At 36.8% G+C, this 25106-nt stretch overlaps 1 protein-coding gene across 6 annotated transcripts in view; it reads right to left on the bottom strand.

Moving 5' to 3' along the window:
- The window catches only part of CACNA2D1 (calcium voltage-gated channel auxiliary subunit alpha2delta 1), a 512068-nt gene that overhangs the window by 129649 nt on the left and 357313 nt on the right, over positions 1-25106 (bottom strand). For all 6 annotated transcript variants that reach the window (XM_082661685.1, XM_082661687.1, XM_082661688.1 and 3 more), the window contains one exon: positions 16975-17106. In XM_082661685.1, the coding sequence (XP_082517811.1) occupies positions 16975-17106 (132 nt within the window). The remainder of the gene's footprint in view (positions 1-16974; positions 17107-25106) is intronic.

The following is a 25106-nucleotide window of genomic DNA, read 5'->3' as shown; positions in this document are numbered from 1 at the left end:
GTTTGCATGCCACAACTAAGGAGCCCACTAGCCACAACTAAGAAGCACACGTGCCGCAACTAAGAAGCCCGCCGGCCACAACTAAGGGGCAGACATGCCACAACTAAGGAGCACAGCCCACAAGCCGCGACTAAGGAGCCCAGCAGCTGCAATAAGGAGCACATGTGCCACAACTACAGTAGCCCATGAGCCACAACTAAGGAGCCTGCTTGCCGCAACTAAGACCTGGCACAACCAAAATAAATTTTAAAAAATAATAATAAACTTAAAAACAAAAGAATCTTCTGTTCGTTTCAGAGCCTTTATCATTTTGCAGTAAACAGAAAAATAGTACATCTAACTGTATTGCTTTTTAAATGCAATTAATTTACACTATTCTAATTAAATCTACAATACTTTTGTAAAATACTTTACAAAGCTTTACACACACACACACACACACACACACACATACACACACACACACGCACACCTTAGACCCAACAGAGAACAATAAATGCTGATGAATTGGATGATAATTTTATGCTGAAGTCCTCCTCTCCTTGAACACTTTTAAACATATGACTCTTTGGAAAATTCCTAATAATAATTCATATGACTTATGCCCTTCAATCTATTTTGCCATTTTATTTATTGAGAAATGATGAAAATTACATAGAACTTTTCTGAGAATCACGTTTATTAGCCAACTAAGATAATTCGGCCATTTAGGATATGTCAAAAACATATACTGCTGAGCTTCTCCTTGACTGTGAATTTTCTTTCTTATTAGCAGCTATATTATAAAACAATTTATTCATTTTAAATGACTAATCACATTTATAAGGAACAGTTAAGTTTAATTATAGCACTCCCCCAACAACCATTTACTGATACAGTCAATGCAACTGAAATGGTAAATTTACTTTAATTCTTTCCATTTGCATTTGCAGAAACTTAGAGCCAGTGAGATAAAATGACTTTTTTTTTTTGTGGTAGCACTAGAATTAAGCTACAAGCATGCAGGCAGACATATCAGTTCACTTTCAACTATTATCTAGCTCCTCAAGATAGGGTCTTTGTAATAACTACATATTTAAATAACTTTTATTCTTCTTTTAGTATACTGTTATGCTGATTGTACATTTATTGCCTCAGCTCCGAATTCACCCATTTATCTTGTTCTATGAAAATATCTCTGGGTCCTTCAAATATTTTTCTTTTACCCACAAGCACAATCTTAAGCTTTGTCCGCAGATGAAGAAAGAAATATGCTGAATGAGAAAGAGGTTTTTGATTCCTGGTCTGGTTTGTTTGCTCAAACGCTCTGGCAGCAAATGTAGCTTTCCTGGTGTTTGGCTCCTGCAGTGCTTGAGTATTCTCCAGAGCTCGTGGGTAGCTTCTCCAGACCAAGGCTTCTGGAGAGCTCTCTGGTTCTCCAGCAGTACCCCTGGGTATTTTTGTAGTGGAGAGCCTCTGATGAGACACCAGGAACCTTTTAGAGGGTGAACTTCCAGCAAGTCCTACCAGTGTGACACTGTAGTACCTTCTCTGACATTTGGCGGATCACGACCATGTCCTCTGTAAAAAGATCTGCATCTCAATCCAGGGGCACTGGGGGAACAAAGTCTCTTCCTTGGGCTATTTCTGCCCTATGGGTGGTAGTTATTATATTAAATTATATAATATTTCACCTGCTAGTCCAATATTATTTAGAGTTCTCTATACTTCTAGCCAATCCCTCCTTAATCCCTGCTGTAGTTAATAATTCTTTATTAAAAAATTAACTTTTAGGACTTCCCTGGTGGCGTAGTGGTTAAGAATCCACCTGCCAATGCAGGGGACATGGGTTCGATCCCTGGTCCGGTAAGATTCCACATGCCATGGAGCAACTAAGCCCGTGAGCCATAACTACTGAGCCCGTGAGCCATAACTAGTGAAGCCCACATGCCTAGAGCCCGTGCTCCGCAACAAGAGAAGCCACCGCAGTGAGAAGCCTGCGCATCACAACGAAGAGTAGCTCCCGCTTGCCGCAATGAGAGAAAGCCTGCGCACAGAAACGAAGACCCAACACAGCCAAAAATAAATAATTTAATTAAAAAAAAATAAAATTATCCTTAAAAAAAAATTAACTTTTCCTGTTCAAGACATTGTGTTATCTCTCTCCTGACTGGACTCAGTTGAGTTTTGATGAGTTGAGAAGTGAGATTAATCACCACCGCCAATATAATAGTTGCCATCATGAGTTGAAAGTGGTCAAAAAATTGGAATTTGAAAGTCACGCTTAAATTAGATTTCTGAATTTTTTGCAGAGCACATTCACCTAGGATCTGTTTTCAGTATAACTGCTAATTGAAATGAACTGTGATATATATTACTATGTTCTATAAAATTTATTTCTTTAAAGACAGAAAAAAGGGCTATAATTTACAGTAGGAGCCAGACCATTACATTTTAACATGTTTTATAATCTTAGATGGTTTCTATTTAAAAATATTAATAATGTTCCCTTAGAAGTCTGCTGAGACATTTACTATTAGGAAATATCCCTCGGTTACATTAAATTATTTATATTATTTTAAAATTAAATAATGTAGTTTCTTCTGTGATATTACTAATTAGTTTGTTGTAAAATCCCACTGTGGTACTTACATGGTACATTATATATATAGGCTCAGAAATATGGAAGGTCAAATAGTAAAAACAGATAATAACCATACACTGCAATTCCCTGAAATAATCAGTTTCATAATGAGGTACAATAAAGGCTCCATGGAAGGAAATCGGCGCTTCTACAAGTCCCTGTAAAAAGTGAAATGTCACTCATTTTAAATGTCCCTTTTGCTTTCCAGTAAGATTTTGGAATGACAGGAGAAAGGAGTGGAAATGACAGCCTACAATGTGGGCATCTCATTTCTGAATGCCATCATTAATGGTGATAATGATCATTTATGCTTTTTTTTCCTGACAAAAAATGAACTGTGGGTGTATCTGACTAAATCTATCTGATGACATTTCTACTTCACATGACATTTAGGGTGTGCTATGTCAGTATCAAACCACGGAGTTAAAAAAGGTGTTTACCTGTACGTTAACTTAGGATACTGAAATATTCTTGAGAAAGTATGCAGATTGTAGAGGCATTTTCTAGTTAATACGGTCTAAAAAGAATAGAGTATCAATTTTTTAAATTTCTGCTAGGAGACAATAAAGTACAAAATGATGAATTGAGGGCTGATTCCCTTGGTAGAAACACTATTTCAAATGACATCTAATTGCATTTCCAATTAACTTAAAATGCATTTTCTAATTCTAAAAGACTTCAATTTTTAGTCTCATGGAAAGACAAAAAAAGTAAATTTCACATACTCAAAAATGCCTATAAAAACCAACCCTGTTTCTACTGCCTGGATCTAATTTATGTTATGTGAATCATTTGTTTTAGGCTTGTCTCAATCATCTCCTATGAAGTATTAGTCATGGTTCTGAATTGCTAGCCAAGATAATGAATTTGGACTGTTCTTCTAAGGAAAAATTAATTCAATAAATGTGTACTGCACAGCTCACAAAATTTCCTGGAATCTGAATGTTGCTGAGCAACTACTACCATCTCAGTATGGATTCTACACAGTCCTTAATTTATTTGCATCATGGCTCCCCCATCAAGGGTCAGGTACATAACAGAGTGAGGGTTATGTACACATGTCAAGGTGTCAGTGCCTCTTGGAAAGCAAATAGCTGTCCTCTTCAGATTTTGAGGCAGCAGATAGGCTCTGCTCCCCAATAAAACTTTTAACCTAGGAAACCCTAAACATAGAAAGAGAATTCTGTATTAGCTATGGTAACACAAAGTGACTTGAGCAATCTCAAATCTTCTGTTTCTGCACAGTAAAGATTATTTCTGTCTCATCGAGCAGATTAAGTTAGATACTACTAGTCACAAGGCATAGATTCTGCTCCAAACAGGTATTCAGAGACCTGTAGCTGGTGCAGCTTTTGCATTCCTCAATGCTTGGTTTCCAAGGTCACCTAGGACAGTGACATGCAGCTGACAGAGGGAGGCAGGAAGTTCCAAGGAGAAGGAACAACCAAGTCCTAACAACCTCAGATTTGAAGTGACACATATTTCACTTTCACTCATATTCTGCTGGTAAGAACTAGTCACATGGTCCTACACAGATGCAAGAGTGGTCCTGGCTAGGCAGTCATGCCCAAAAGCAAAACATTAGGCTAGAACGGGAGGACAGAACTTTCGTAGACAGCCAGCAGCCTCTGCCACAGGTACAGATAGACAACGTAAAGATGAATAATGTCCACTACTATGTTCTGTTCTCAGCAATGTTGTCAAGTAAGCCACCTTTAAGATGAGAGAGATAAGAAAGGGCTAAATACAGAACCCAGTAAATGTATAGCACGTTGAGCTTAAGAATGACTTCTAGACTAAATCCTAGGGCTGGGGTTGCTTGCACAAGAAACTCGCTAGAAGAAAAAAATTGGAAGCCAACCACGTGTTGTCACTGATATTTGTGTTACCAAAGAAAGCACAAACCTAGTCTGCAGAAATCCTGCAACTGTTGTGAACCCTAAAGCAGTTTTTGAGCTCTAAACCTGCACCAGAAACCCCAAGCACGCCCCTTCACATGTGCTTGAAAGGGTTACAGACAAGAGAGTTGCAACCACAGAACACTACCGGGAACCGTCAGATGGGCTAACCAAGAAACTTTATGCAGGAGTAGGAGGTTTTTATATTTCCTTGCCTGGAGGATTATGATACATATCATGGACCAGTGATTGCTCTCTTTTTCCCTCTCACTTTCTCCATATGGAAGTTTTTATTGTCATCCAGAAGACAGCACCATTGCCTATTAGATATCTGGTCAGTGATGGGAATAGGGCAGAGTAAGTAACGGGTATTCTGCTGCGTTGTTAGGTAGCCAAATTAGGAAAAGTCATATCCGCATGATGGAGAGAATTGCATGTGACCTGGAGATCCTGAATTTTGAGCTGAAGGTACCAACTTGTTGGGACTTTGGAACATCTCCTGTGGAAAGGAAGTGAGTATGTTCTATGTATGGGAAAGTGTGCACAGATACTTACACTCCCAGAGGAACAGACTGTGACAGGCCTTCAAAATACACTTTTGTTTTTCCTTCTGGTAAAAGTAACCCTAAAGTTTTAGTTGGCTGCCCACAAGAAACTGTACTTCTCAGTCTCTTTTGCCAAGGTGGGGTCATGTTATAAAATTTTAGTCAATAGCATGTGAGCAGAAGTGACACATGTACAATTTGGGGGTCATGCTGCTTGCCTTCCAGTTTTTTCCCCTTTACTTTTGGCCTCAACTGTGGATGTAGTAGTATTGATCCAGTTTTGATCCTACAGATGAGGGCAACAACCTAAGGAATGGCAGATAGATGGAACCCTCAGTCTCTGGAAACCTCATGGACCAGACTTACCCCAACCAACTGATTTACCTACTAAGTAGGAGTTCCACCTGAGAGAAATATTTATAGTCTCTGTTGTGCTAGCTATTGTGTATGGAACTGAATTAATAGCCTGATACAGGTCAGAACTGTACCCAGTGACATAGACCCGAGTCAAGTTTTAAAGCTCGGAGAAAGTGCACGAGGCAAAAGCTTCATGGAATATTTGAAGTCTATTTCACTATTTTTTCTTATATTGTCTTCTTAGGAGAGGATTATTTTGGCCCTAGGAAACTGCTTATTGCTATATAATATTTGTATTGCTAGAATGTAGGCAGTTGTGATGACTGTCTTATCTTTCATGGATCAATGATGAATTTCAGGGTACACATATGTTTCTGAACAGTAACTGGTCCCCAAACAATAACCATTCCCAGATCAAGTTTTCAAATCCTGAACAACTGAAGCTTTACAGCGTAGAACCACCAGTGGGATCCACAGGCTGAAGGCAGTCATTCCAGCTGGGTAAATGCTAGTAAGAAGAGCCTATTCCCTTCTCCCTTCAAAATTTTCTTCTCTGACTGGAAATAGCCTAGTGTCGCACTTAAGAGAGAAGTTTTAGAGCTAGTCTACCTAGATTTTCATTGGATAAGTTACTTAACCTTTTCCAGTAAAACGGGGGTAACAGTTTCCACCTCCAAGGGTTACAGCTAAGATTCAATTATTTATACACGTAAACATTCAGAACTAGTGGTGGCACAATACTAAGTACTCCATATGTGGATATTTGAAAACAGCATCACTGAGTCACTGGAACTACTTTAAAATAATAGATTACTATAAAATGTGCTTAGATTTTAACTACGTAAATGCATAGTCTTATGACTAGGGCTTGGAACCTCATACCATTTTCCCATCCTACCCCCTCCCCATGATGCAGGCTGGTGTCACACAGTCAAAAAACTTCCTAGGAATCTAAAAACTGACTTCAAGAGGTTACCCCAGAAACCCCCGGAGAATACTGGCAGAAGGAAGAGGGCAGGATGGGAAAGGTGTATAGGCAGGGACACAGATAATGGTAACTCTGTTTCCTATCTGCATTTTTCCCCTTGTTTCATTTTATTTAGAAACTGATTCTCTGAAGTTCTACTGTGATAACTTGTTTTCAGCTCTGATATGATCCTGACTTGTTTATCTAGCTTAATTCAGCAAATCCCTATTCTTCACTATATGCAAGGCTCTGCCTTAGGTGCTACGGGGCACGCGCACACACACATTAGATATAGATATAGATACAGGTATAGATATAGATTTATATACCTCTTTACCTGCGCTTACTTATATTGCTATGTTTTTTAAAAAAGAGCATATGAAAATAAATTCTGAAGGAAGAAAAAATTTGATAGCTGTTGTCATCTAGATAAAAACCAAGTTCTCTGAGAGAACAAAATAAAGAAAGATTGCTTTTAGGAAAGCCTTCACATGTCTGTATTCTATTTTGAATGATGGATAAGATGCATATGACCAGAAATGGGGGTCTGGGATCAAAGCATATAGAGATAGGAAAAAGGGGGGGGCAGGTTGTAGAAAATAAAATGAAATTAAAGAGTTTAAAAAGGGGAAAAAAAAGGCAATTTGGGGTACATGGTGAAGGTTTAACTGTACAGTAAGAGACAAAACTCAAAATGTAGGCTGGTTTAGAGTTTTTGGATGGCCTCAAGGCCACAGCAAGTGAGTCAAATGGAATTAAGTGAACAGTTCCAGACTGTTTAATTTTACTGGAGAAGTGATAATCTAAGTTAACTCCAGATAACTTTTTAATAAATTTATTAGATGTCTCTTTGCATTGTGTGTTTATGTCTTTATATTTTTTCTGTCTCATCTACCTGTGAGCTCCTCCAGAGCAAAATTCTCTCCTACTGGTATCTGAATCCTTAGGATACCTCAATTTCTTCAGAAACAGCAGTTTTGCTTGTTCTTATCAGTTTTCTTCCTTCCAACTCACACTTGACTATATTGACATAATCAGATTCTTTTTAGATTTTAATACTGTTTCTGAACAATGAGACTTGAAGTTCAATGATAGTGTTATATTGCCTTGAGAGCACCTTTGGTATCTCCACTGTAATATGTCCAGAACACTTCTCTAATTTATAGAAAAATAAGTATTGGAAACTCACATACAGATACACAGTATTAAAGCCAAGGATAAATGATCATAGTTTTAAAAATTAAAGTACTTATTACAAAGTGATTTTCTGGTAATTCTGTAGATGTCAGATAGACCAGGTAAAACATTTCCATTTAACAAGGGATATTTGTTTGTCAACAGAAGTAACAGATAACAAGGTCAAGTTGTGTGGTTAAGTGAAATATTCCATAAAGTAAATGGTACACAAAGACTTAATCATTTAGATGGTCCATATGTAGTTATTAGCTGTGGCTCAAAAATAAACTTGAACACATTACGTTCTATGAAGTAAAAGATGAGAAGGATTTACTGGAAAATAATTGCAGATGTGTGCTACATAGAGAAAAATGTGAACTCCAACAGAGAAAAAGCTTTCTGTTTTTGCAAGCAAGTAAATCCAGTTAGGTGATGATAATGACATATTTATAAAAACAAACAATGATTCGACAGGAACAAATTTCCTATTTTTATGTCAGTAAATCTTCTTAGATAATGGGGTAAGGATATATTTCTTAGAAATTTTATATTTGGTATATCTGAGAGAAGTACTTAAAAAGTCTGAATTTTTGACAAAAATGTTTTTAATTTTTCTTAATAAAATATACTGAACATAAAATGAATTACATATCAAAGATGGTTCTATGCATCTAAAAATGGACAGCATAAGGTATACAAATTTAGCACTATATCAAAGAAAAAGGAACAGAATGAGATATTTTAGAAGTTACAAAGAGCTAAACCTTTTAAACTAAACTTATTCACATATTTTATATACAGTGTTATCCCCCATCAAATTAAGAGCACCTTCCATTTTCATATTAGCATCCTACTTAACTGCTCTCACCTGTGAAATCATTTCATCAGTTTAAGTGTGACTGGATCCATAGTTGATTGCAAAGTTAGCAACTCTGCAACCCTTACATGAGAAAAATAAGACAGACTCAGGTAAGAGATGAGGTTATGTAAAAGGAAACAAAAATAAGGCTACAGAAATACGTCTGTAAATCAGCATCATGTGAGAATTTCAAAATAATACATTAATTTGTATATATATAAGATGTGTCCCTCAGACAACACAACTTACTGATGGTATATAGAAAAGCAAATCATGTAATTCAGAGCACAAACCTTGTGCTTGGATGTAAAGAGAATTATTGTGGACTCTCCTGTCAATACATCAAATTTTACTATTCTAAGTCAAACTCATCATTTTAGTCCCCAAATAAAAATATTTCTGATATTTTATTTCAGTAAGCATTCTCATATCCAAATTAAAAATTAGTCATCTTAGGGCTTCCCTGGTAGCACAGTGGTTGGGGGTCCGCCTGCCGAGGCAGGGGACACGGGTTCGTGCCCTGGTCTGGGAGGATCCCACATGCCGCAGAGCGGCTGGGCCCGTGAGCCATGGCCGTTGAGTCTGCGTGTCCGGAGCCTGTGCTCCGCAACGGGAGAGGCCACAACAGTGAGAGGCCCACGTACCGCAAAGAAAAAAAAAAAAAAAAAAATTAGTCATCTTAACTTATATCCTATGTCTGTCACTAAATTCATGTATTCATTTTTATGTTTTTCTCATTTTATCCTTTTTTATTGAGCTATAATTCAGATATAACATTGTGTAAGTTTAAGGTGTACAATGTGTTGCTTTGATACACTTTTATGAGGGCTAAGTCAGACAGAAAGACAAATACTGTATGACATCACTTATTGGTAGAATCTAAAAAAGCCAAAACTCACAGAAAGAGTAGAGGAACCATGACAGAGATTTTTTGTCTCCCAATATCTCTTCTCCCCTTCCTCCTTGGTATAGCTTGTGCTTTTTAGCTGTGTACATGGCGCCTTGAAGCTAACTGTGACCATGAGACCACTAAACTCTGGCCAATGTCACGTGAAAGGTTTTGTATGACTTCCAGAAAGTGCCTTAAAAAGGGAGGGAATACCACTCTTAGTCCCTTAAGAAAAAACACAAGCAACAGTGGTGGACACTGCAGCAGACAATTTACTCAGAGGATGACAGAGAAATGACAGGAGTTGTCAACCCCTTATATGTGAAGCTTCCTTATCAGTCCTGGTCTCTGTAACTGATATTCTTTGACTTGAGTGTGAAACAAACCTCCATAGTGTAGAAATCACCATTGTTCTGGCTTTTCTTTAACTGGTAGCTAATACTAGTCCTAACTGATACACTGGACTTTAATCATTATTAGCATAAACAAACCAATAAAGTAATCATTTCAACATAAAGTATATTTATACAGCAATCAACAAATGTAGTTAAACATATTTATAGTTAAACTTTGTATCCATTCACAAATATCAAAGTAAAAAACAAAAATACAGGTATTTTTTTAAGATAATTGATCAATGAAAGCAGTTCTTTTATAAATGCCCCAAAATGTTGAAGATCCACTGTTATCTTGTTTTCTTCAAATCAACCAGAAATCTATCAAATGCTCCCTTCTTAAATAACCAAAAAAGGATTCTTTGGACTACTTTGTCATCTGCTATTTGCTGTTTAAAACATTTTTAAAGTATTTTCAAAAAGAGGGGCTTCCCTGGTGGCGCAGTGGTTGAGAGTCCGCCTGCCGATGCAGGCGACACGGGTTCATGTCCCGGTCCGGGAAGTTCCCACATGCCGCGGAGCGGCTGGGCCTGTGAGCCATGGCCGTTGAGCCTGCGCGTCCGGAGCCTGTGCTCCGCAACGGGAGAGGCCACAACAGTGAGAGGCCCGCGTACCGCAAAAAAAAAAAAAAAAAAAGAGTTAAGCAGCTCAAGAACAACTGGCTATCCGCATGGCAAAAATATGTCCTTCTATATACTTTGCACACAGGTCCTTTTGCATTTTCTTCTACCAAAATCCTAGCAGATATAAGAACAAGGAAGTGTCTCCCTAAGGAATATTTAAAACTAATTCAACATATGTTAGGTTCCTGTACTGTAAACCCACGTTTTTGAAATGAACAAATGAAGGAGGATGAAGAAAGAACAAATGATTAATAAGATATTTTTAAAATGTAATATGAAATTTAGGAAATTTTTAGTTTTTTTCTTTTTTTTTAAGTGCAACTAATTATCTAAAAAGAGTAAGCTGCCTACATTGGCATTTTGACAAGCCACTAAGTCCTGATTACAATCCCAATTACTACAGTAATTGGTACAATTTCAAGAGACACTAATAGATGAAATGCCTAGTTTGTATGTACCGTTTCTATGATGCATAAAAATTCACAAAGTTGATAGCTCTTGAAAGCAGTTTTACTAGCATTAAGGTAAATTTATATAAATCAATTAAGGGCTTCTAAAGGAAAGCACTCATAAATGAAACTGATTGTCCAGTCATCACATATTCAATGAAGATGTCACCAGACATGGGTTCCAGCTTTACTCTGCCATGAAACAAGCTGTATAGCTAAGGCAAGCCCCTCTAGTTATCATCCTACAGAACAAAGACTGTGAACTTAGCAAATGCTAAAGGTCTAAATGCGTAAGTAAATAAAGATAGTGTCTGCCCTGGAAATCACATTCTTCGATCATCCCAAATTACTGCTGAAGAAATAGGTTCACAGATAGAACATGACTTAGCGGAAGTACACACCTATGCTGATGGCAGCTTTAATACGAATCAAGAACTTCTCTTCCCTCAGTATAATGTTCCTTCTATTATCACACAGCCAGCCTACCTACCTTCTAATTTGGAGAGGAGAAAGAGGGGAAAAAAGAAAAAAGACATACAAGTCATTTTTATAGCTTATTTCCATACATTATCAACCAAATTAGAAAACAGACAATTTATTGATATTCAGTCTAAGGACAGATGTTAGAGTACAAATTCCCACTAATTACCAAACTGCTATTCAGAATCACTCTGCAGAGGTGCCTTTATATTATGTCAGCTCTAGAGCCCTCCTTATATGGAAGCAGTAGTTGTCTCCATGCAGTTTAAACAACCTAACAAATGGAAATCATGAGGGTGGCTAACCATCACTGACTTTCTCCTACACATTTTAGAAAATAAGAAACATATTTCATTCCTTTTTCCTCTTAACAATTCTACAATTTAACCATTTTATCCTCGTTTCACAGCTCAAGTCTGTGACTGTTTTCCAAAGCTTACCACCACTTCAATTGATGGCAGCGGGATTTATACCCAGGCTATTGGGTATATACCTGCTTAAGCCACTCACATCACGTAGCCCTGTTCTAAGTAGCATCTTAACACTGACAAAGACTATTTTTTTAGACTCTATTGTGAGTCAGAGAATTCTAATTTCTACAAAACACTTTATTTACAATAATGTGGCAACATCTTTTAAAGGTAGTTTACAGAATTAAAAAAATGACAATTACAAAATTCTACATTTGTATTGGGTTGGCCAAAAAGCGTGCTCGGGTTTTTCTGTAAGTTGATATGGAAAAACCTGAATGAACTTTTTGGCCAACCCAACATTAATATATGAAACAGATTGTTTGATCCTCACAATTCTGTGAGGTAGTGGGGAAGTTGATTTCTCATATTTTCTCACAAACTCAGAGCCTGAGAGATAAAGTTAACCAATTTAGGAAAAAGAAATACAGGACATCCCGTTAAAGTTGAATTTTGATTAAAAAACCACACATTTGAATGTAAATATTTCCCAAGTATCGCATACTTACACTAAAAAATTCTTCTCTATATGAAACTGAATTTTAATTGAGCATCCTTTATTTTTTTATTATTATTATTATTTTTTGCGGTATGTGGGCCTCTCACTGTTGTGGCCTCTCCCGCTGCGGAGCACAGGCCCCGGACGCGCAGGCCCAGCGGCCATGGCTCACGGGCCCAGCCGCTCCGCGGCACGTGGGATCCTCCCGGACCGGGGCACGAACCCGCGTCCCCCGCATCAGCAGGCAGACTCTCAGCCACTGCGCCACCAGGGAAGCCCGGGCATCCGTTATTTTATCTAGCCACCCTACAGAGAGGTGACTTAACCAAGGTCATCATCTAAAACCTACATCTTCTGACCAACTCCACTGTGTCGAGGTACTGCTAGGTATTATTGCTTAGTCATCTGTCTAGTTTTTTTTTTTTTTTTTTTTTTTTTTTTGGCGGTATGCGGGCCTCTCACTGTTGTGGCCTCTCCCGTTGCGGAGCACAGGCTCTCGACGCGCAGGCTCAGCGGCCATGGCTCATGGGCCTAGCGGCTCCGCGGCATGTGGGATCTTCCCGGACCGGGGCACGAACCCGTGTCCCCTGCATCGGCAGGCGGACTCTCAACCACTGCACCACCAGGGAAGCCCTCAATTACGTTTTTTAATTTCTCACATGAAGAGAAATCTGGATTTAGGCAAAATTATTCTAGTTGATACTCACTCTTGTAAAAATGTCTACTGTTTTGCATTTTCCAAAGTACTTTTCCTTCTATTATCTCATTGATCACAACCCTCAGAGGATAAACTGAAGCCTTGGTGTTCCTATTTTTCAGATTTGATGACTAAAGCTCAGAAAGTTTAGGAGACTCACCCAGTTCCTCACAGCTAGTAGGGAGCTTCTAGCCTGAGCCCCAAATCTTGTTATTTGAAAATCCAATTAAGTAACATTTATTCTATTTCCACTCACAATTAAGATAATTAACAATATTTAAAGGCTATTTTCATATTTGCTTTAACAGACAGTAATCAGGGATGAGCTGTTCTACGTTAATTTGGCTGGTATCAAAATGGCAAGGTTAAAATCAGAGAGGAAAGTATGGCTTACCGAGAAATTTTTTAAAAATCACTTCACTGTAAAAAGTCTTTAAACCTGAAAGAAGTGTGAAATGTGCTGAAAACACGTCTTAGCATAAAAAGAAATATAGTGGTCTACCTTTAATTATAATATTGTCTTAGTGTCTTTGCTAAAGAGATTTGGTTCTATTACAGCATTATTACCATAAAGAGCACTCATTCAGCTTTAAAAAAGAGGAAATCCTGCCACATGTGACAACATGAATGAGCCTGGAGAATATTACGCTAAATAAAATAAGCAGACACAGAAGGACAAGTACTACATGATATCACTTTTATGAGGGATCTAAAATAGTCGAACTTATAGAAGCAGAGTAGAATGGTGGTTGCCAGGGGCTGGGGAAAGCGGGAAATAAGGAGGTATCGGTCAAAGGGTACAAAGCTTCGGTTATAAAAAATGAATAAGCCCTAGAGATCTTCTGTATAGCATAGAGCCTGTAAGTAACAATACTGTATTGTGCACTTAAAATTTTGCTAAAAGGGTATGTAGGGCTGCAACCCACAGGCCTGCAAGCCCTGTACTCTCTCAGCTGCAAGAAGAAAGAGCCTAGAGTCAGTGACAGAGACGTCAATGGTTTAATGGATGGGGGAGCTTATGGGTCTGAAACAAGGTCCTGGAGTGACACCCCATCGTGTACAGCTGCTGGCGGGCAGAACATGGCAGCAGGCTTTGACAGGAGTGGAGGTGGGGAGGGGACGTGGGGAGGGGAGGTTCCCAGTTACAAGGAGAACTGACACTGACGTCTAGTTGGCTCATCGGTTACCAGGGAAACCAGCAGAGAAGCATGCCCCTCACTGCCCCTTTGGTAATCTATCAGGTGGCGATGTTCTGATCTAAAGCTTAGAACAGTCATAAGTTGGGGCTGGTGGCAAGTAAGTAGGCATTTACTGATTAGGCTGTGTTATTAAGAGGGAAGGTCAGTCAGGTGAGTAGGGTGTAGGTGAAGCAGGGACTAGTTGAGCAGGGGATGGACCGAGGGCAAGAGAACAGCCATCCTGGCTGCTCATCTCCCTGCACAGGGTAGGTCTTATGTTAAGTGTTCTTATCACAAAACATATAATAATAAATAAGAGGGTGGGAGGAAACTTATACAGATGGAAGATAGGCTTTATGGCATTGATTGTGGTGGTGGTATCACCAATGTATACTTATCTCCAAACTCATCAAGTTATATACATTAACTATGTACAGCTTTTTGTATGTCAAAAAATAATTTAAAAATAAAATAAAAAGAGCAACTCAGCAACAGACTCACTAAAACTGAAATTTCATTGAGGGTTGTGTTTCATAGCAGTCAAGAGAGCCATTACAGGGGCTCGGAGATCATTTGGTGAGTCAGCTTGTCTGTCAAACACTTGCTGAAAAACAAGACATCACAGAAGAGCCCAGCGTTGCTTCCACAGCTAATGTCCTGGGGGGACCACATGAATTCAGCTAAATTAAACCTTTAAAGATCTTTCCCAAGGTAAAAATGGACAAATGTCAACGTATTAGGAAATATATGATTAGGGTCTAAAAAAAATTAAAGCCATAATCCCTCAATTAGCATTTAAAAGAAAAAACATAAAAGATGATTTATTGGTATGTTTACAAATTGCTATTTCTAAAAAGAGCCATCTTTGAAATGTGCAAAATATGATCTATCTTTCCTTCTGCCTCTTGACCCCAATGTTCTCTCTCCCCTTTCTTATACAATCTTCCCTCCCACTCCCATTCCTATTTCTCTCTCATAATCCTTATGTGTCTTTCTTTTATTCATGGCATCATCAATTTCCCTCTAGTACTGGGCTCTTCGTTTCTCCTCATTATCCTAATTTTCTCTTATTTTTTCTCCTTCCTTCAACTGCATATATATGGAATTTTGTATTGAGGTAATATATTTTAAAAGACTTAAAAGCTACATAATGCAATAAGTTATTGATAAATATAATTATATTCATGTATTATTGTTATTACTTGTGTATTTTTTTTTATTGTACTTATAAATGTCTTATAAGACCTTCTATAGGGACTTCCCTGGTGGTGCAGTGGTTAAGAATCTGCCTGCCAGTGCAGGGAACAGAGGTTTGAGCCTTGGTCCAGGAAGAGCCCACATGCCGTGGAGCAACTAAGCCCGTGCGCCACAAATACTGAGCCTGTGCTCTAGAGCCCGCAAGCCACAACTACTGAGCCCGTGTGCTGCAACAACTAAAGCCAAGTGCGTAGAGCCCGTGCTCCACAACAAGAGAAGCTACTACAATGAGAAGCCTGCTCGCCGCAACTAGAGAAAGCCCGCACACAGCAACAAAGACCCAACACAGCCAAAAATAAAAAAATTTAAAAAATAAAATAAAATTTTAAAAGACCTGCTATAACTTTAAAGTTTATTATATTAGGTTTACTATGTACATGAGTAATAATACTTTTTTTCTTTATATTACATACAAAAATTTTCAAATTCCTGCTATATGGTATTTAGCATATTAATAACAAGAGTATTTTAGAAGTGTTGTATTGTACTGAATATTTCTGTAAGTAGAAAATTCCACTATTATGATAACCTACGTGGTAATATTTTCTCGACATCAGATATTAACATTAATATTTTTCTAACTCATGATTTTTTCCACATTGAAATACAGAGTAGGCCTTTCGTATTCCATTGGATTTCTGCAGAAAAATAACTGTCAATGATCTTACCATCTGGCACTTGTTGCAAGAAGTTATATATCATTACCTAATTTGAGTGCTGTTTAGTCTGATAATGCCCACATACTTTTATTCACTGCTATTGCCATACAAAGATAGACATTATCTAATTTCTATTTCACCCCCTTTTCACTGTTGTGACCTTTATTGTTAATAACTATTTTTTAAATGTTTAGAAAACTCAAGTCTGAAAAAAAAATTCTCATATATATTGTAGCTGTTTAAAGCCAAATTACCTAGCATGTATCCCATAACTCAGGTCACACTTTGAGAAAGTTAATGCATTTTTGCTTGTCATCCTGTTCTGAAAGGTGGAGAAGTTAAAAATACCAACAGACATTTCATTTAAAATGTTTTTAATAGGTTCTTGGGATCTAGTGATTAATATTTCATTTTCATTATAAACTTACTTCTCCTTATCCTTTTTTTATAAGAATAAAGGATATTACAAAAGAGTTTATTCATGTTAATTTGTAAAATATATTCATTTCATTTAACAAATCCACATTCAGTGATTAAGGAAAAGCATCAGTACCTTTCACATAAAAGCAAAGACTTGAAATCTGGAAAGAAATATTTTAATTAGTTTCTAAAAATTCTATGCAGTTCTCTACTGTGACTCACGGTCCATGCTATGCAGCTGGACCCTTAGAATTGTTTTAGGATTCATGATAACCTCCTGTTCCCGGTCCATAGATACCTGTCCACGGTCTCACTGCAGCCCACCTGATTCCATGGGCCAGCTGCTTCTCAGGTGTTTTGGTTTAAAATAATTTTGGTAGATACAGAGCCAAGGAAGGAGGAATACTCTTTCCTTTTAATAGTAGTGTGATAACCATCTTTTACCAAGTAAGAGAAAGTAACAGAGTGTTCAAGAAGAATGAAGTCCGGTACTTACAGTTTTATTTGGTACCTCCTGATCACTAAGCACTTACCTGGATAATATCGTGCCAGGCCTGTGGCACTGCCAAACACCTGCCACAACAGTGAAGGATCTTCCTCCCGATTTTTCTTGAAAACTTCATCTAAGGCGCTCGTCCAGTTGAGTTCATTTAACACAATCGTTGCTACCCCCCAAAAATAAGAAAAATCAATTAATTCAAATTTGGAATTAATAATTGAACCTGTCTTCCTTTACTTGCAAAATACTGTTATACATTTTCATTGCTTTACCTATAAAAGCGCTCTAATCTGGTGGTAATCAAAAGTTTAGACATGGAATCATTTCTTCAAACATGTTTATATGATGGTGCGGGACCTGTCTGTGCTTTGTAGATGTTTAGAAGCACCTCTGCCCTCTACCCACTAGAGGCCAGTAACATCCCCCCAGGTGTGACAAGCAAAACTGTCTCTAGACATCGTCACATAACCCTGGGGGGGGGGGCCAAATTACTTTCTGTTGAGAACCACTGTGATGCATAAAACAGGCAGTATCAGAACTCTGCTGCTGGGAGGTATCTCTTGCACTGAGGCAGTTCTGAAGATGCTTACAAGGCACCTCATGACACAGTGTGACCACGACTGCCCTCAGTATTTTCTTTTTGGCGAGGGGGGGGGGGGGGAGAAGAAAGGATTTATTACTTGCAGCAAGTAAGGAGAATACCAGGGATTTTCCCCAGAGCATTGTCTCCCCAAACAGCAAAACTGGGGAATTTTTAAGCTAAGGGTACATGCATATTCACGAAGGGGCTTGGGTGGTATATGCATATTCATGAAGGGGCTTGAGCAGAGGAGAATTCAGCATAGCTCAATATTGAGGATTCTCTGTGATACACTAACATAGTCTGGTCTGTTACCTGAATTAAAAAAAAACAACAACCCCAAAACAAACAGATATTTGTTACTGAGCATACTTTATTAACTGTGCTTATGTAACTACCAAAAATGCATACATGTTGATAAAGAAAAACTCATTCAGAGGCTTGACAATATCAGTGTTAGAACTAAGAAGTGGCTGATACCTTATCGCTACCTTTATGAACAATAATTTTCTTTCTTCTGGTTAGTTCAACTAATAACTAGAGCACGGTGCTAATAAGGGACAGGTCATTGATTTTGATACCTACTTATAGTGACTCACTGATCTGGGATAGGTATCACAACCATATGCCAGTCATTATAATGAAAGAGAAACAATGATAATGTGGGATATAACAAGGGCTAAAATAATATATAATTTATAATTATGGGCCTCCATGATCATAGCATCCTATGTCTAACGTATTAAAATTCTAATTGGCTTAGGATATTATTTTCCCTTTATGCATAAAAGATGACATAAGATAATCTCATCTTTTTTAGAGGGGTCTTTATATGTAAAATATGCACCATGCCCACAAGCAGATTAGCAGATTGGGACACTCTGCATTTGAGGATCTATGGCTAAGCCTAAATAGTGGACGTGAGCTTGGGATAAGGACTGGAGATACCGCTTAACTCCTTCCATTCTTTTCTGTGACCACAGTAGGTAAAAGAAACAAATGTGATCATGGTTAGATCACACACAAGATGTTTTAAAGGGAAAAGGAAAAAGAGCTTCTATCAAGAAAGAGGCACAGCATATGTATTTATATTTTAAAGTTTATCATTTACCAAAAAATGAAAAGCAAGTATACTGTGAAATTGTTCTGGGACCAACATCTTCATGCATTTCTCATTACTGAAAACTAACGAGATTTCCATCTTTATGGATGTGATTACCTTCAAAAAGATCAGTTGTGTGTGTGAATATTCATGAGCTGGGTCAGATCCACAGTGCATCTGAGATACTAGTGAATTCATATTCCAAAGCATGATCCAATGAACACTGAGTGGCCAGTTATGTGAAAATTTATATTCACATAGATAACCTGAACTGATACTCACTACTCATGAATATTTATGGTACTATACAAAACATCACAGAAAAAGAGGGGCATTCTATCTTCTTTTAAACATTCATGAATTTTAGAGTAATATTCTACTCAGCAAAATAATGTTTATTTATGTTCCAGATAGTTAGAATAGATTGGGGATTAATGAAGTCTATCTCTTCAATTTCCTTGGCTTTTTAATTCACATTAAGCAACGACTGATATCTAATTATTTTTAATAAAGTTTTGTTTACAGGGCTAATTTTTTTCTCGTTTTATTTGATAACAATTACTAAGTATTAGGCTCTGATACAGTGATTGTGAATTGTACTTTTATGTACTCAGGGGAAAAAGTCAAGCTCTGGAATGTTCTTACCATCATGGTGATACGTTTTAAAATTGTAGTTTATATATTTGAAAATTCTTTTTCAGATGAGACATTGCAGAATGTTTTTCTCAAAATCTGTTCATATGCAAATGAGCAAGGTGCATAAATATTTTCAGAATAGACACTTGAATGATTTACTCAGAATGAAAGAAATGGTATTGTATATATATATATCATATGAGCAAGGTTTATAAACTTGATGACAGTGTGAAGAAAGGAGTGAGGGTACAGATACTTCCATTTGTCATTGTGTATTTATAGAGACGCTTGAGTGCAATCATTATTCTAATAGCCACAATTTTTACTGGAATGTCCAGAGCAAGAAATCAAAATTCAAAGGATCTGCCATGCGAGTACAAAATTAGTGCCATCTCTTTAGAGGAGAGTTTGGCTGTAGTTGTCTATCAAAATTCTCCGTCTTTAGTCCAACAATTCTACTTCAAGGGATTTATACTATGTATAAAAACATAGTAAAACACCAAAGCTGGAAGGTAAAATAAATTGCTGCAGTAGGAAATTCTTTTTCTTAAATTATATTGAAAGCAGCTAAAAATGTAAAAGAAAACATGTAAAACATCAAAGCAAATAAACAAGTATGAATACCATTTTAGATCGTTCTTGGTGATTTGGCTATACTTTTCGGGTCCACATTATGAACTACATTTGACTAATAAATATATATTACTTACGTATCCTATAATAAGCAGATTTTTATCTTCTTAACCTTCTAAAAATTAAATACCTAATCCAGGATTACTAAGGTGCCCAACATTTCCCCATTTCTACTTTATTAGCATAACTCAGGAAAAACAATAATGAAATAACTGGATCATTTGCAGATCGTGGCATAATAAAACTAATGCAGAATACTGCCCATGCTAAAACTTTTAAAATGCAATTATTTTTCTGTAAGGCACAGTCTTTATATAAATGTCTAGAGCAAGAAATAAAAATTCAAAGGATTTTATTTAATTGCAGAAACACTGGTATAAACTAGTAGCCAAATAATATTTCTTAAAATAATTCCAGAGTAAGTGATCTTTTTAAAAGGACTTGAAATAGTTCTTGGCCACAAATAAAACTTTACCTTTTATTTGGACAGATATACTCAAGAATATGGGTAATAGTTCTGACTGGTTTTCCATAAATCGTTAGGCAGTATTTAAAATTACATCATATTTAAGTTTCTCAATTATATACTGGATACGTATTGCATTATTTAATATATACTATATACTGTATACTATATACTGTATATACAGTATACTGTATACTATATACTGTATACTATACTCATCCACGTCCTCCTTCTCTACCTCCTAAAATAGTAATGTTCTACATTCACACATTCAAACTTCTAATGTCTTGCTTGAATGGAGTACATGAGTGTACACAGAAATTCATGAGTGGCTTCTACTTTTTTCGCTGTGTAAGACAAACTGGTCAATCGTGATCTAGCCTTGAACCTACTGCCAATTACTAGTGAACTTAGCTAAGTGTCTTATGGCTTCTTTCAGAGTAAAATTAGTCCTCATCTTCTGTCAACTTTTAAGAAATGAAGATTTTTATCTTTGTTTGAAAATTAGAGTTTGTGAAAATAAGTCTTTCATAGATATCCAAGGCTAAGCTTATTAAAAGCAGTGAATGCTGGGAAAGCAAACCTTGACTTTGGGGCCTCTATTCTGAATGGTATAACAGCATTTCACTGATAATTGATTCAGAACACCAAGCATACGTCTCTATTCTTCTACTTAGTTTTCAGAAACAGGGCCTTGATGTTCAGCCGTTCTCTGTTTTGGAGGATTCTTTTGTTCAATCTGGCTTCTCAAGGGAAGAAAGAAAAATCTAATTTGTAACAGCACAAAAGAAGCACCTTACATTTGCTGCTAATTCTTCTAAAATACGTGATATATCTGTATCTCATTTATGACATGAATACAGAATTGCTGACAAGTTAGGAATCCAATTTTCTCCTGTAAATTTCAGCCATGAAGGGTTGCACTATTGCTCCCTTTTAAGTTTGAGTACATTTTGTTGACTTATTCAGGGTTCTGGGCGTCACCAGGCATTGAAGGCACTATATAACTATTTGAAAAACCTTAAGGTTATTTATAATGTCAGCTACGGCTTTGAAATGAAGTGGAAATATGCTAGGAAAAAGAAGAGAAAGTATTTTTTATGATTCACTTAAAATATAAAATAACTTTGACAAGTCTGCATCAAAAAATACATCTTACACAACATAAAGTAGCTTTGACAGGTCTTTGATAAGCTCTGTAAATCTTAAAGCTATGTAAAGGGACTGGATACTAAAAATTATTTTTAATAGTAAATATGATACAATTAAATAATTAAAACAAGAGAATTGTCCAAAATGTTTACTACGCTATTTCCATTTAATAATACCATTCCATTATCATAGCCTTTCATTAAGATAAAACTAAACTATTGCCACTGATAACAAATGAAGTCAGGAATTTTTTAAGAACTTACTGTGTGCCAGCAGGTGTGTTAACCATTTTGTATGCATTATCTCACTTAACTAAATATGACACTTTGAGTGAGATACTCATATTATCTTTTTTTTAGATGACAAAAACAAAACCTATTTTTAGATGATAAAAATAAAAGGGCATGTAATTTGTCAAAAATCATACAGTAAGAGCTGTAGAGAGAGCACCCAAATAAGTCAGATTCCAAGATTCTTACTGTTTTATGAGCTATTTATTATTTCTAAGCTTTCATTATATGTGTAGCTCTGATTTAGAATTTTAAATCTGAAAAAAGTAAAAATCACCTATGCCTTTGTAACAGTGTTTCTCAACTGAGAGAGATATTCCTTCCCAGGAGACATTCAGCAATGTCTAGAGACATTTTTGATTATCAAGACTGGTGGGAGCCTACTGGCATGTGGCAGGCAGAGGCCCGAGATGCTCTAAATATCCTACAATGAACAGGACAATCTCCACAACAAAGAATCACCCAGTTCAAAATGTCAATAGTGCCCAGGTTTACAAACTTTGCTCAAGTACAACTATGAACACAAGACAATTAATCTGCTTTGTAAAAAGCAATATTCCCAACGAATACTGTCAACAAAAAGCCACAACGCAACTTCAAACCGAAAGTTGATACATTTAAAAAATATTATTGTTTCATATTAAATTATGTCAATATTTCAGGCTACATTTTGACACCCTTTGGGTGGAGCAAATTTTCATTTTAGTCCCCAAAATTCTAACACGTTATTCTCATACCTGAGCAAGTAAGTAGGATTTCAAAGCTACTTTTTAGTGCCATTAAATGTCATCCCTCCCCACCTCCTGGCTTTTGGACATTCATAGAATATTAGAGTTTTGCTTTTTTTTTTTAAAGATTCAACACTGTGCGATTCTAAACTAAATTTTATCTTTAGAGCAAATGTTCATTTTATCCCATAGTATATAAGGTAGTCATTAAAGGAGCTGCATTTAGCCGGTGAGCTGAGCCAGATGCCACTAACTTTATTCATCAACCTTAATCTCGAAAAAGAAAAATGTTAATAAGAACAAACCCACTGATCCAATTAAGCGCACAGACAAAAAGAAGCCACTTTAAGGACTAGACAGTGTGCATAAATATTAAAATGAACGAATCTTTTCAGCGGATTTGGCTAAAGGAATCTCACCTAATCCCAGTGTAAATGAAAGATTAATAAAGTACAGGGAGATGGGAAGACCAAATCTAATCTCTCTAATCATGACTTTGGCACCAGCATCCACCTCCCATTGAGGACGGGAGAACAGAAGGCTCCAGGGCACATGTGGGCCGTGATGAGGAGATAAGCCTTATTCCTACCATTAATTGGGTACAAATATTAAAAGGCCGTTGTCCTTGTCAATTCTCTAAGGCCCGTATTACTGAGATATTTGGTCTCACTCCCTATGTCTTTAGTTTCCCAGCACATAAAAGGAGCTCAGGAGAAACCACTTTATTACTACAGAAAATAAGAATAATGCAAGGGGAATAGGAGACACTAGGACCCAATGTCATATTTATTAATTGAAGGATGCCTTACATAGAAAAACAGTTTCTTTTTACATCTTGGCATATTATTTACTCAATTTTCTTTTACATGAACAATAACACATTTCTTTTATATACAGCAACTAGAGTATAACACTGTATAATTTGTAAATATAAGGCTGAACTTTACAGTGATTACCTGAGGAAGACAATATAATTTTTTCCACTGATACGACTTCACAATGTCATTTTCATCATAAGTGTGACTATTTGTAATTAAATTGTTAAAAGAAAAATTGTTAAAAATCTGTTTCTATATATTAGAGCAATACTTCAGTAAACACAGAGCCTACTAAATTCTGAACAAATGAAAAATAGCCAAAAATGCTCTAAACATTTTTTAAATTTAAACTTTAAAAAGGGAAATAAAATGCATGAGTTTAAAAAAGAAATCAGAAACTATGAGAACACAGAAATGAAGTTGGAAGCCATATAAGAATAAATATGTAATTAAACCCAAATATAAAGGACTCCAAACTGAGGTTTGTTTGTTTTTTAAAATGCCTGATTATCATGCTGGTGATTCTTTTTCCTTTAAATAATTGGCATTTAAGAATTCAGTATATGCATATATGTAGTATAAGCAAAGACTATTCTTACTTACTGCCCTCCCACTGAAAGGCCGTGTGTCTTTGTGCCAGAAGTATCCATTTCACCTTGGGAAAGCATTTTATTTTCTCTAAACCTCATTTTCCTCACCTGCACAATGGGGATAATAATAGTGTCTGCCTCACAGATCTGTGCTGAGGATTACAGGTACTTAGAACATCTTCCGTCACTTAGTAACTGCACAATAAATGCTACCTGCCCTTATCATTACCATTATTTTCTTATTTACCTCTTAATACTCAGCATTTACTATATATATATATATATATATATATATATATATATATATATATTTTTTTTTTTTTTTTTTTTTTTTTTTTTTTTTTTTTTTGCGGTACGTGGGCCTCTCACTGTTGTGGCCTCTCCTGTCGCGGAGCACAGGCTCCGACGCGCAGGCTCAGCGGCCATAGCTCACGGGCCTAGCCGCTCCACGGCATGTGGGATCTTCCCAGACCGGGGCACGAACCCGTGTCCCCTGCATTGGCAGGTGGACTCTCAACCACTGCGCCACCAGGGAAGCCTTAAAATATATTTTTTTAAACATCTTAATGGAGCCGTTCTGATTGCGCTGCCAAAATGCTAGGATGAGTGATGTAAATCTAGCAGCCTCTCTTTCCTCAAGGGACCTTTCCTCTGACCTCGGTCCTTAGTTAATGTCCAACAACACTACTTAATTTTCTTATTATATATCGCATGATAAAATAGCATGTTAACCTTTCCAAACCATTTATTGATACACTGTTTCAAGAGAAGGCAAAAATGAAAAAACAAATTTCTCTAATGATAGCATTTAATGTACTATATAATTTCAGTAGAGATAATTTTTACTACAGAATATTCTCAGCACTCCTGAAATCAAACCATGCTGGTGATTGTGGCCCTGAAAACAGCATAGACACACTAAAATTCTGGCAGAAGATATTAAATTATATAAGACCTAATATACATACCAGACACAACACAGGCACATGTACGCACACACACAGAATGGTGTACACACAGTTCTGTTAAAGCAGAGAGGAAACTCTGGCCGAGAATTACAGACCAAATTAGATATGGGAAATCTCTTGCCTTTGCTCTGAGACTGCCTAACCGCATAGGGAATTTAGTGTCTACATACAAATCTGGACTGCTGAATTCATAAAGAAGGATC

The sequence above is a fragment of the Grampus griseus genome, assembly GCF_964374135.1.
Source record: "Grampus griseus genome assembly, chromosome: 9".
In the NCBI taxonomy this organism is placed as follows: Eukaryota; Metazoa; Chordata; class Mammalia; order Artiodactyla; family Delphinidae; genus Grampus; species Grampus griseus.
This window is presented reverse-complemented; position numbering and strand designations above follow the sequence as displayed.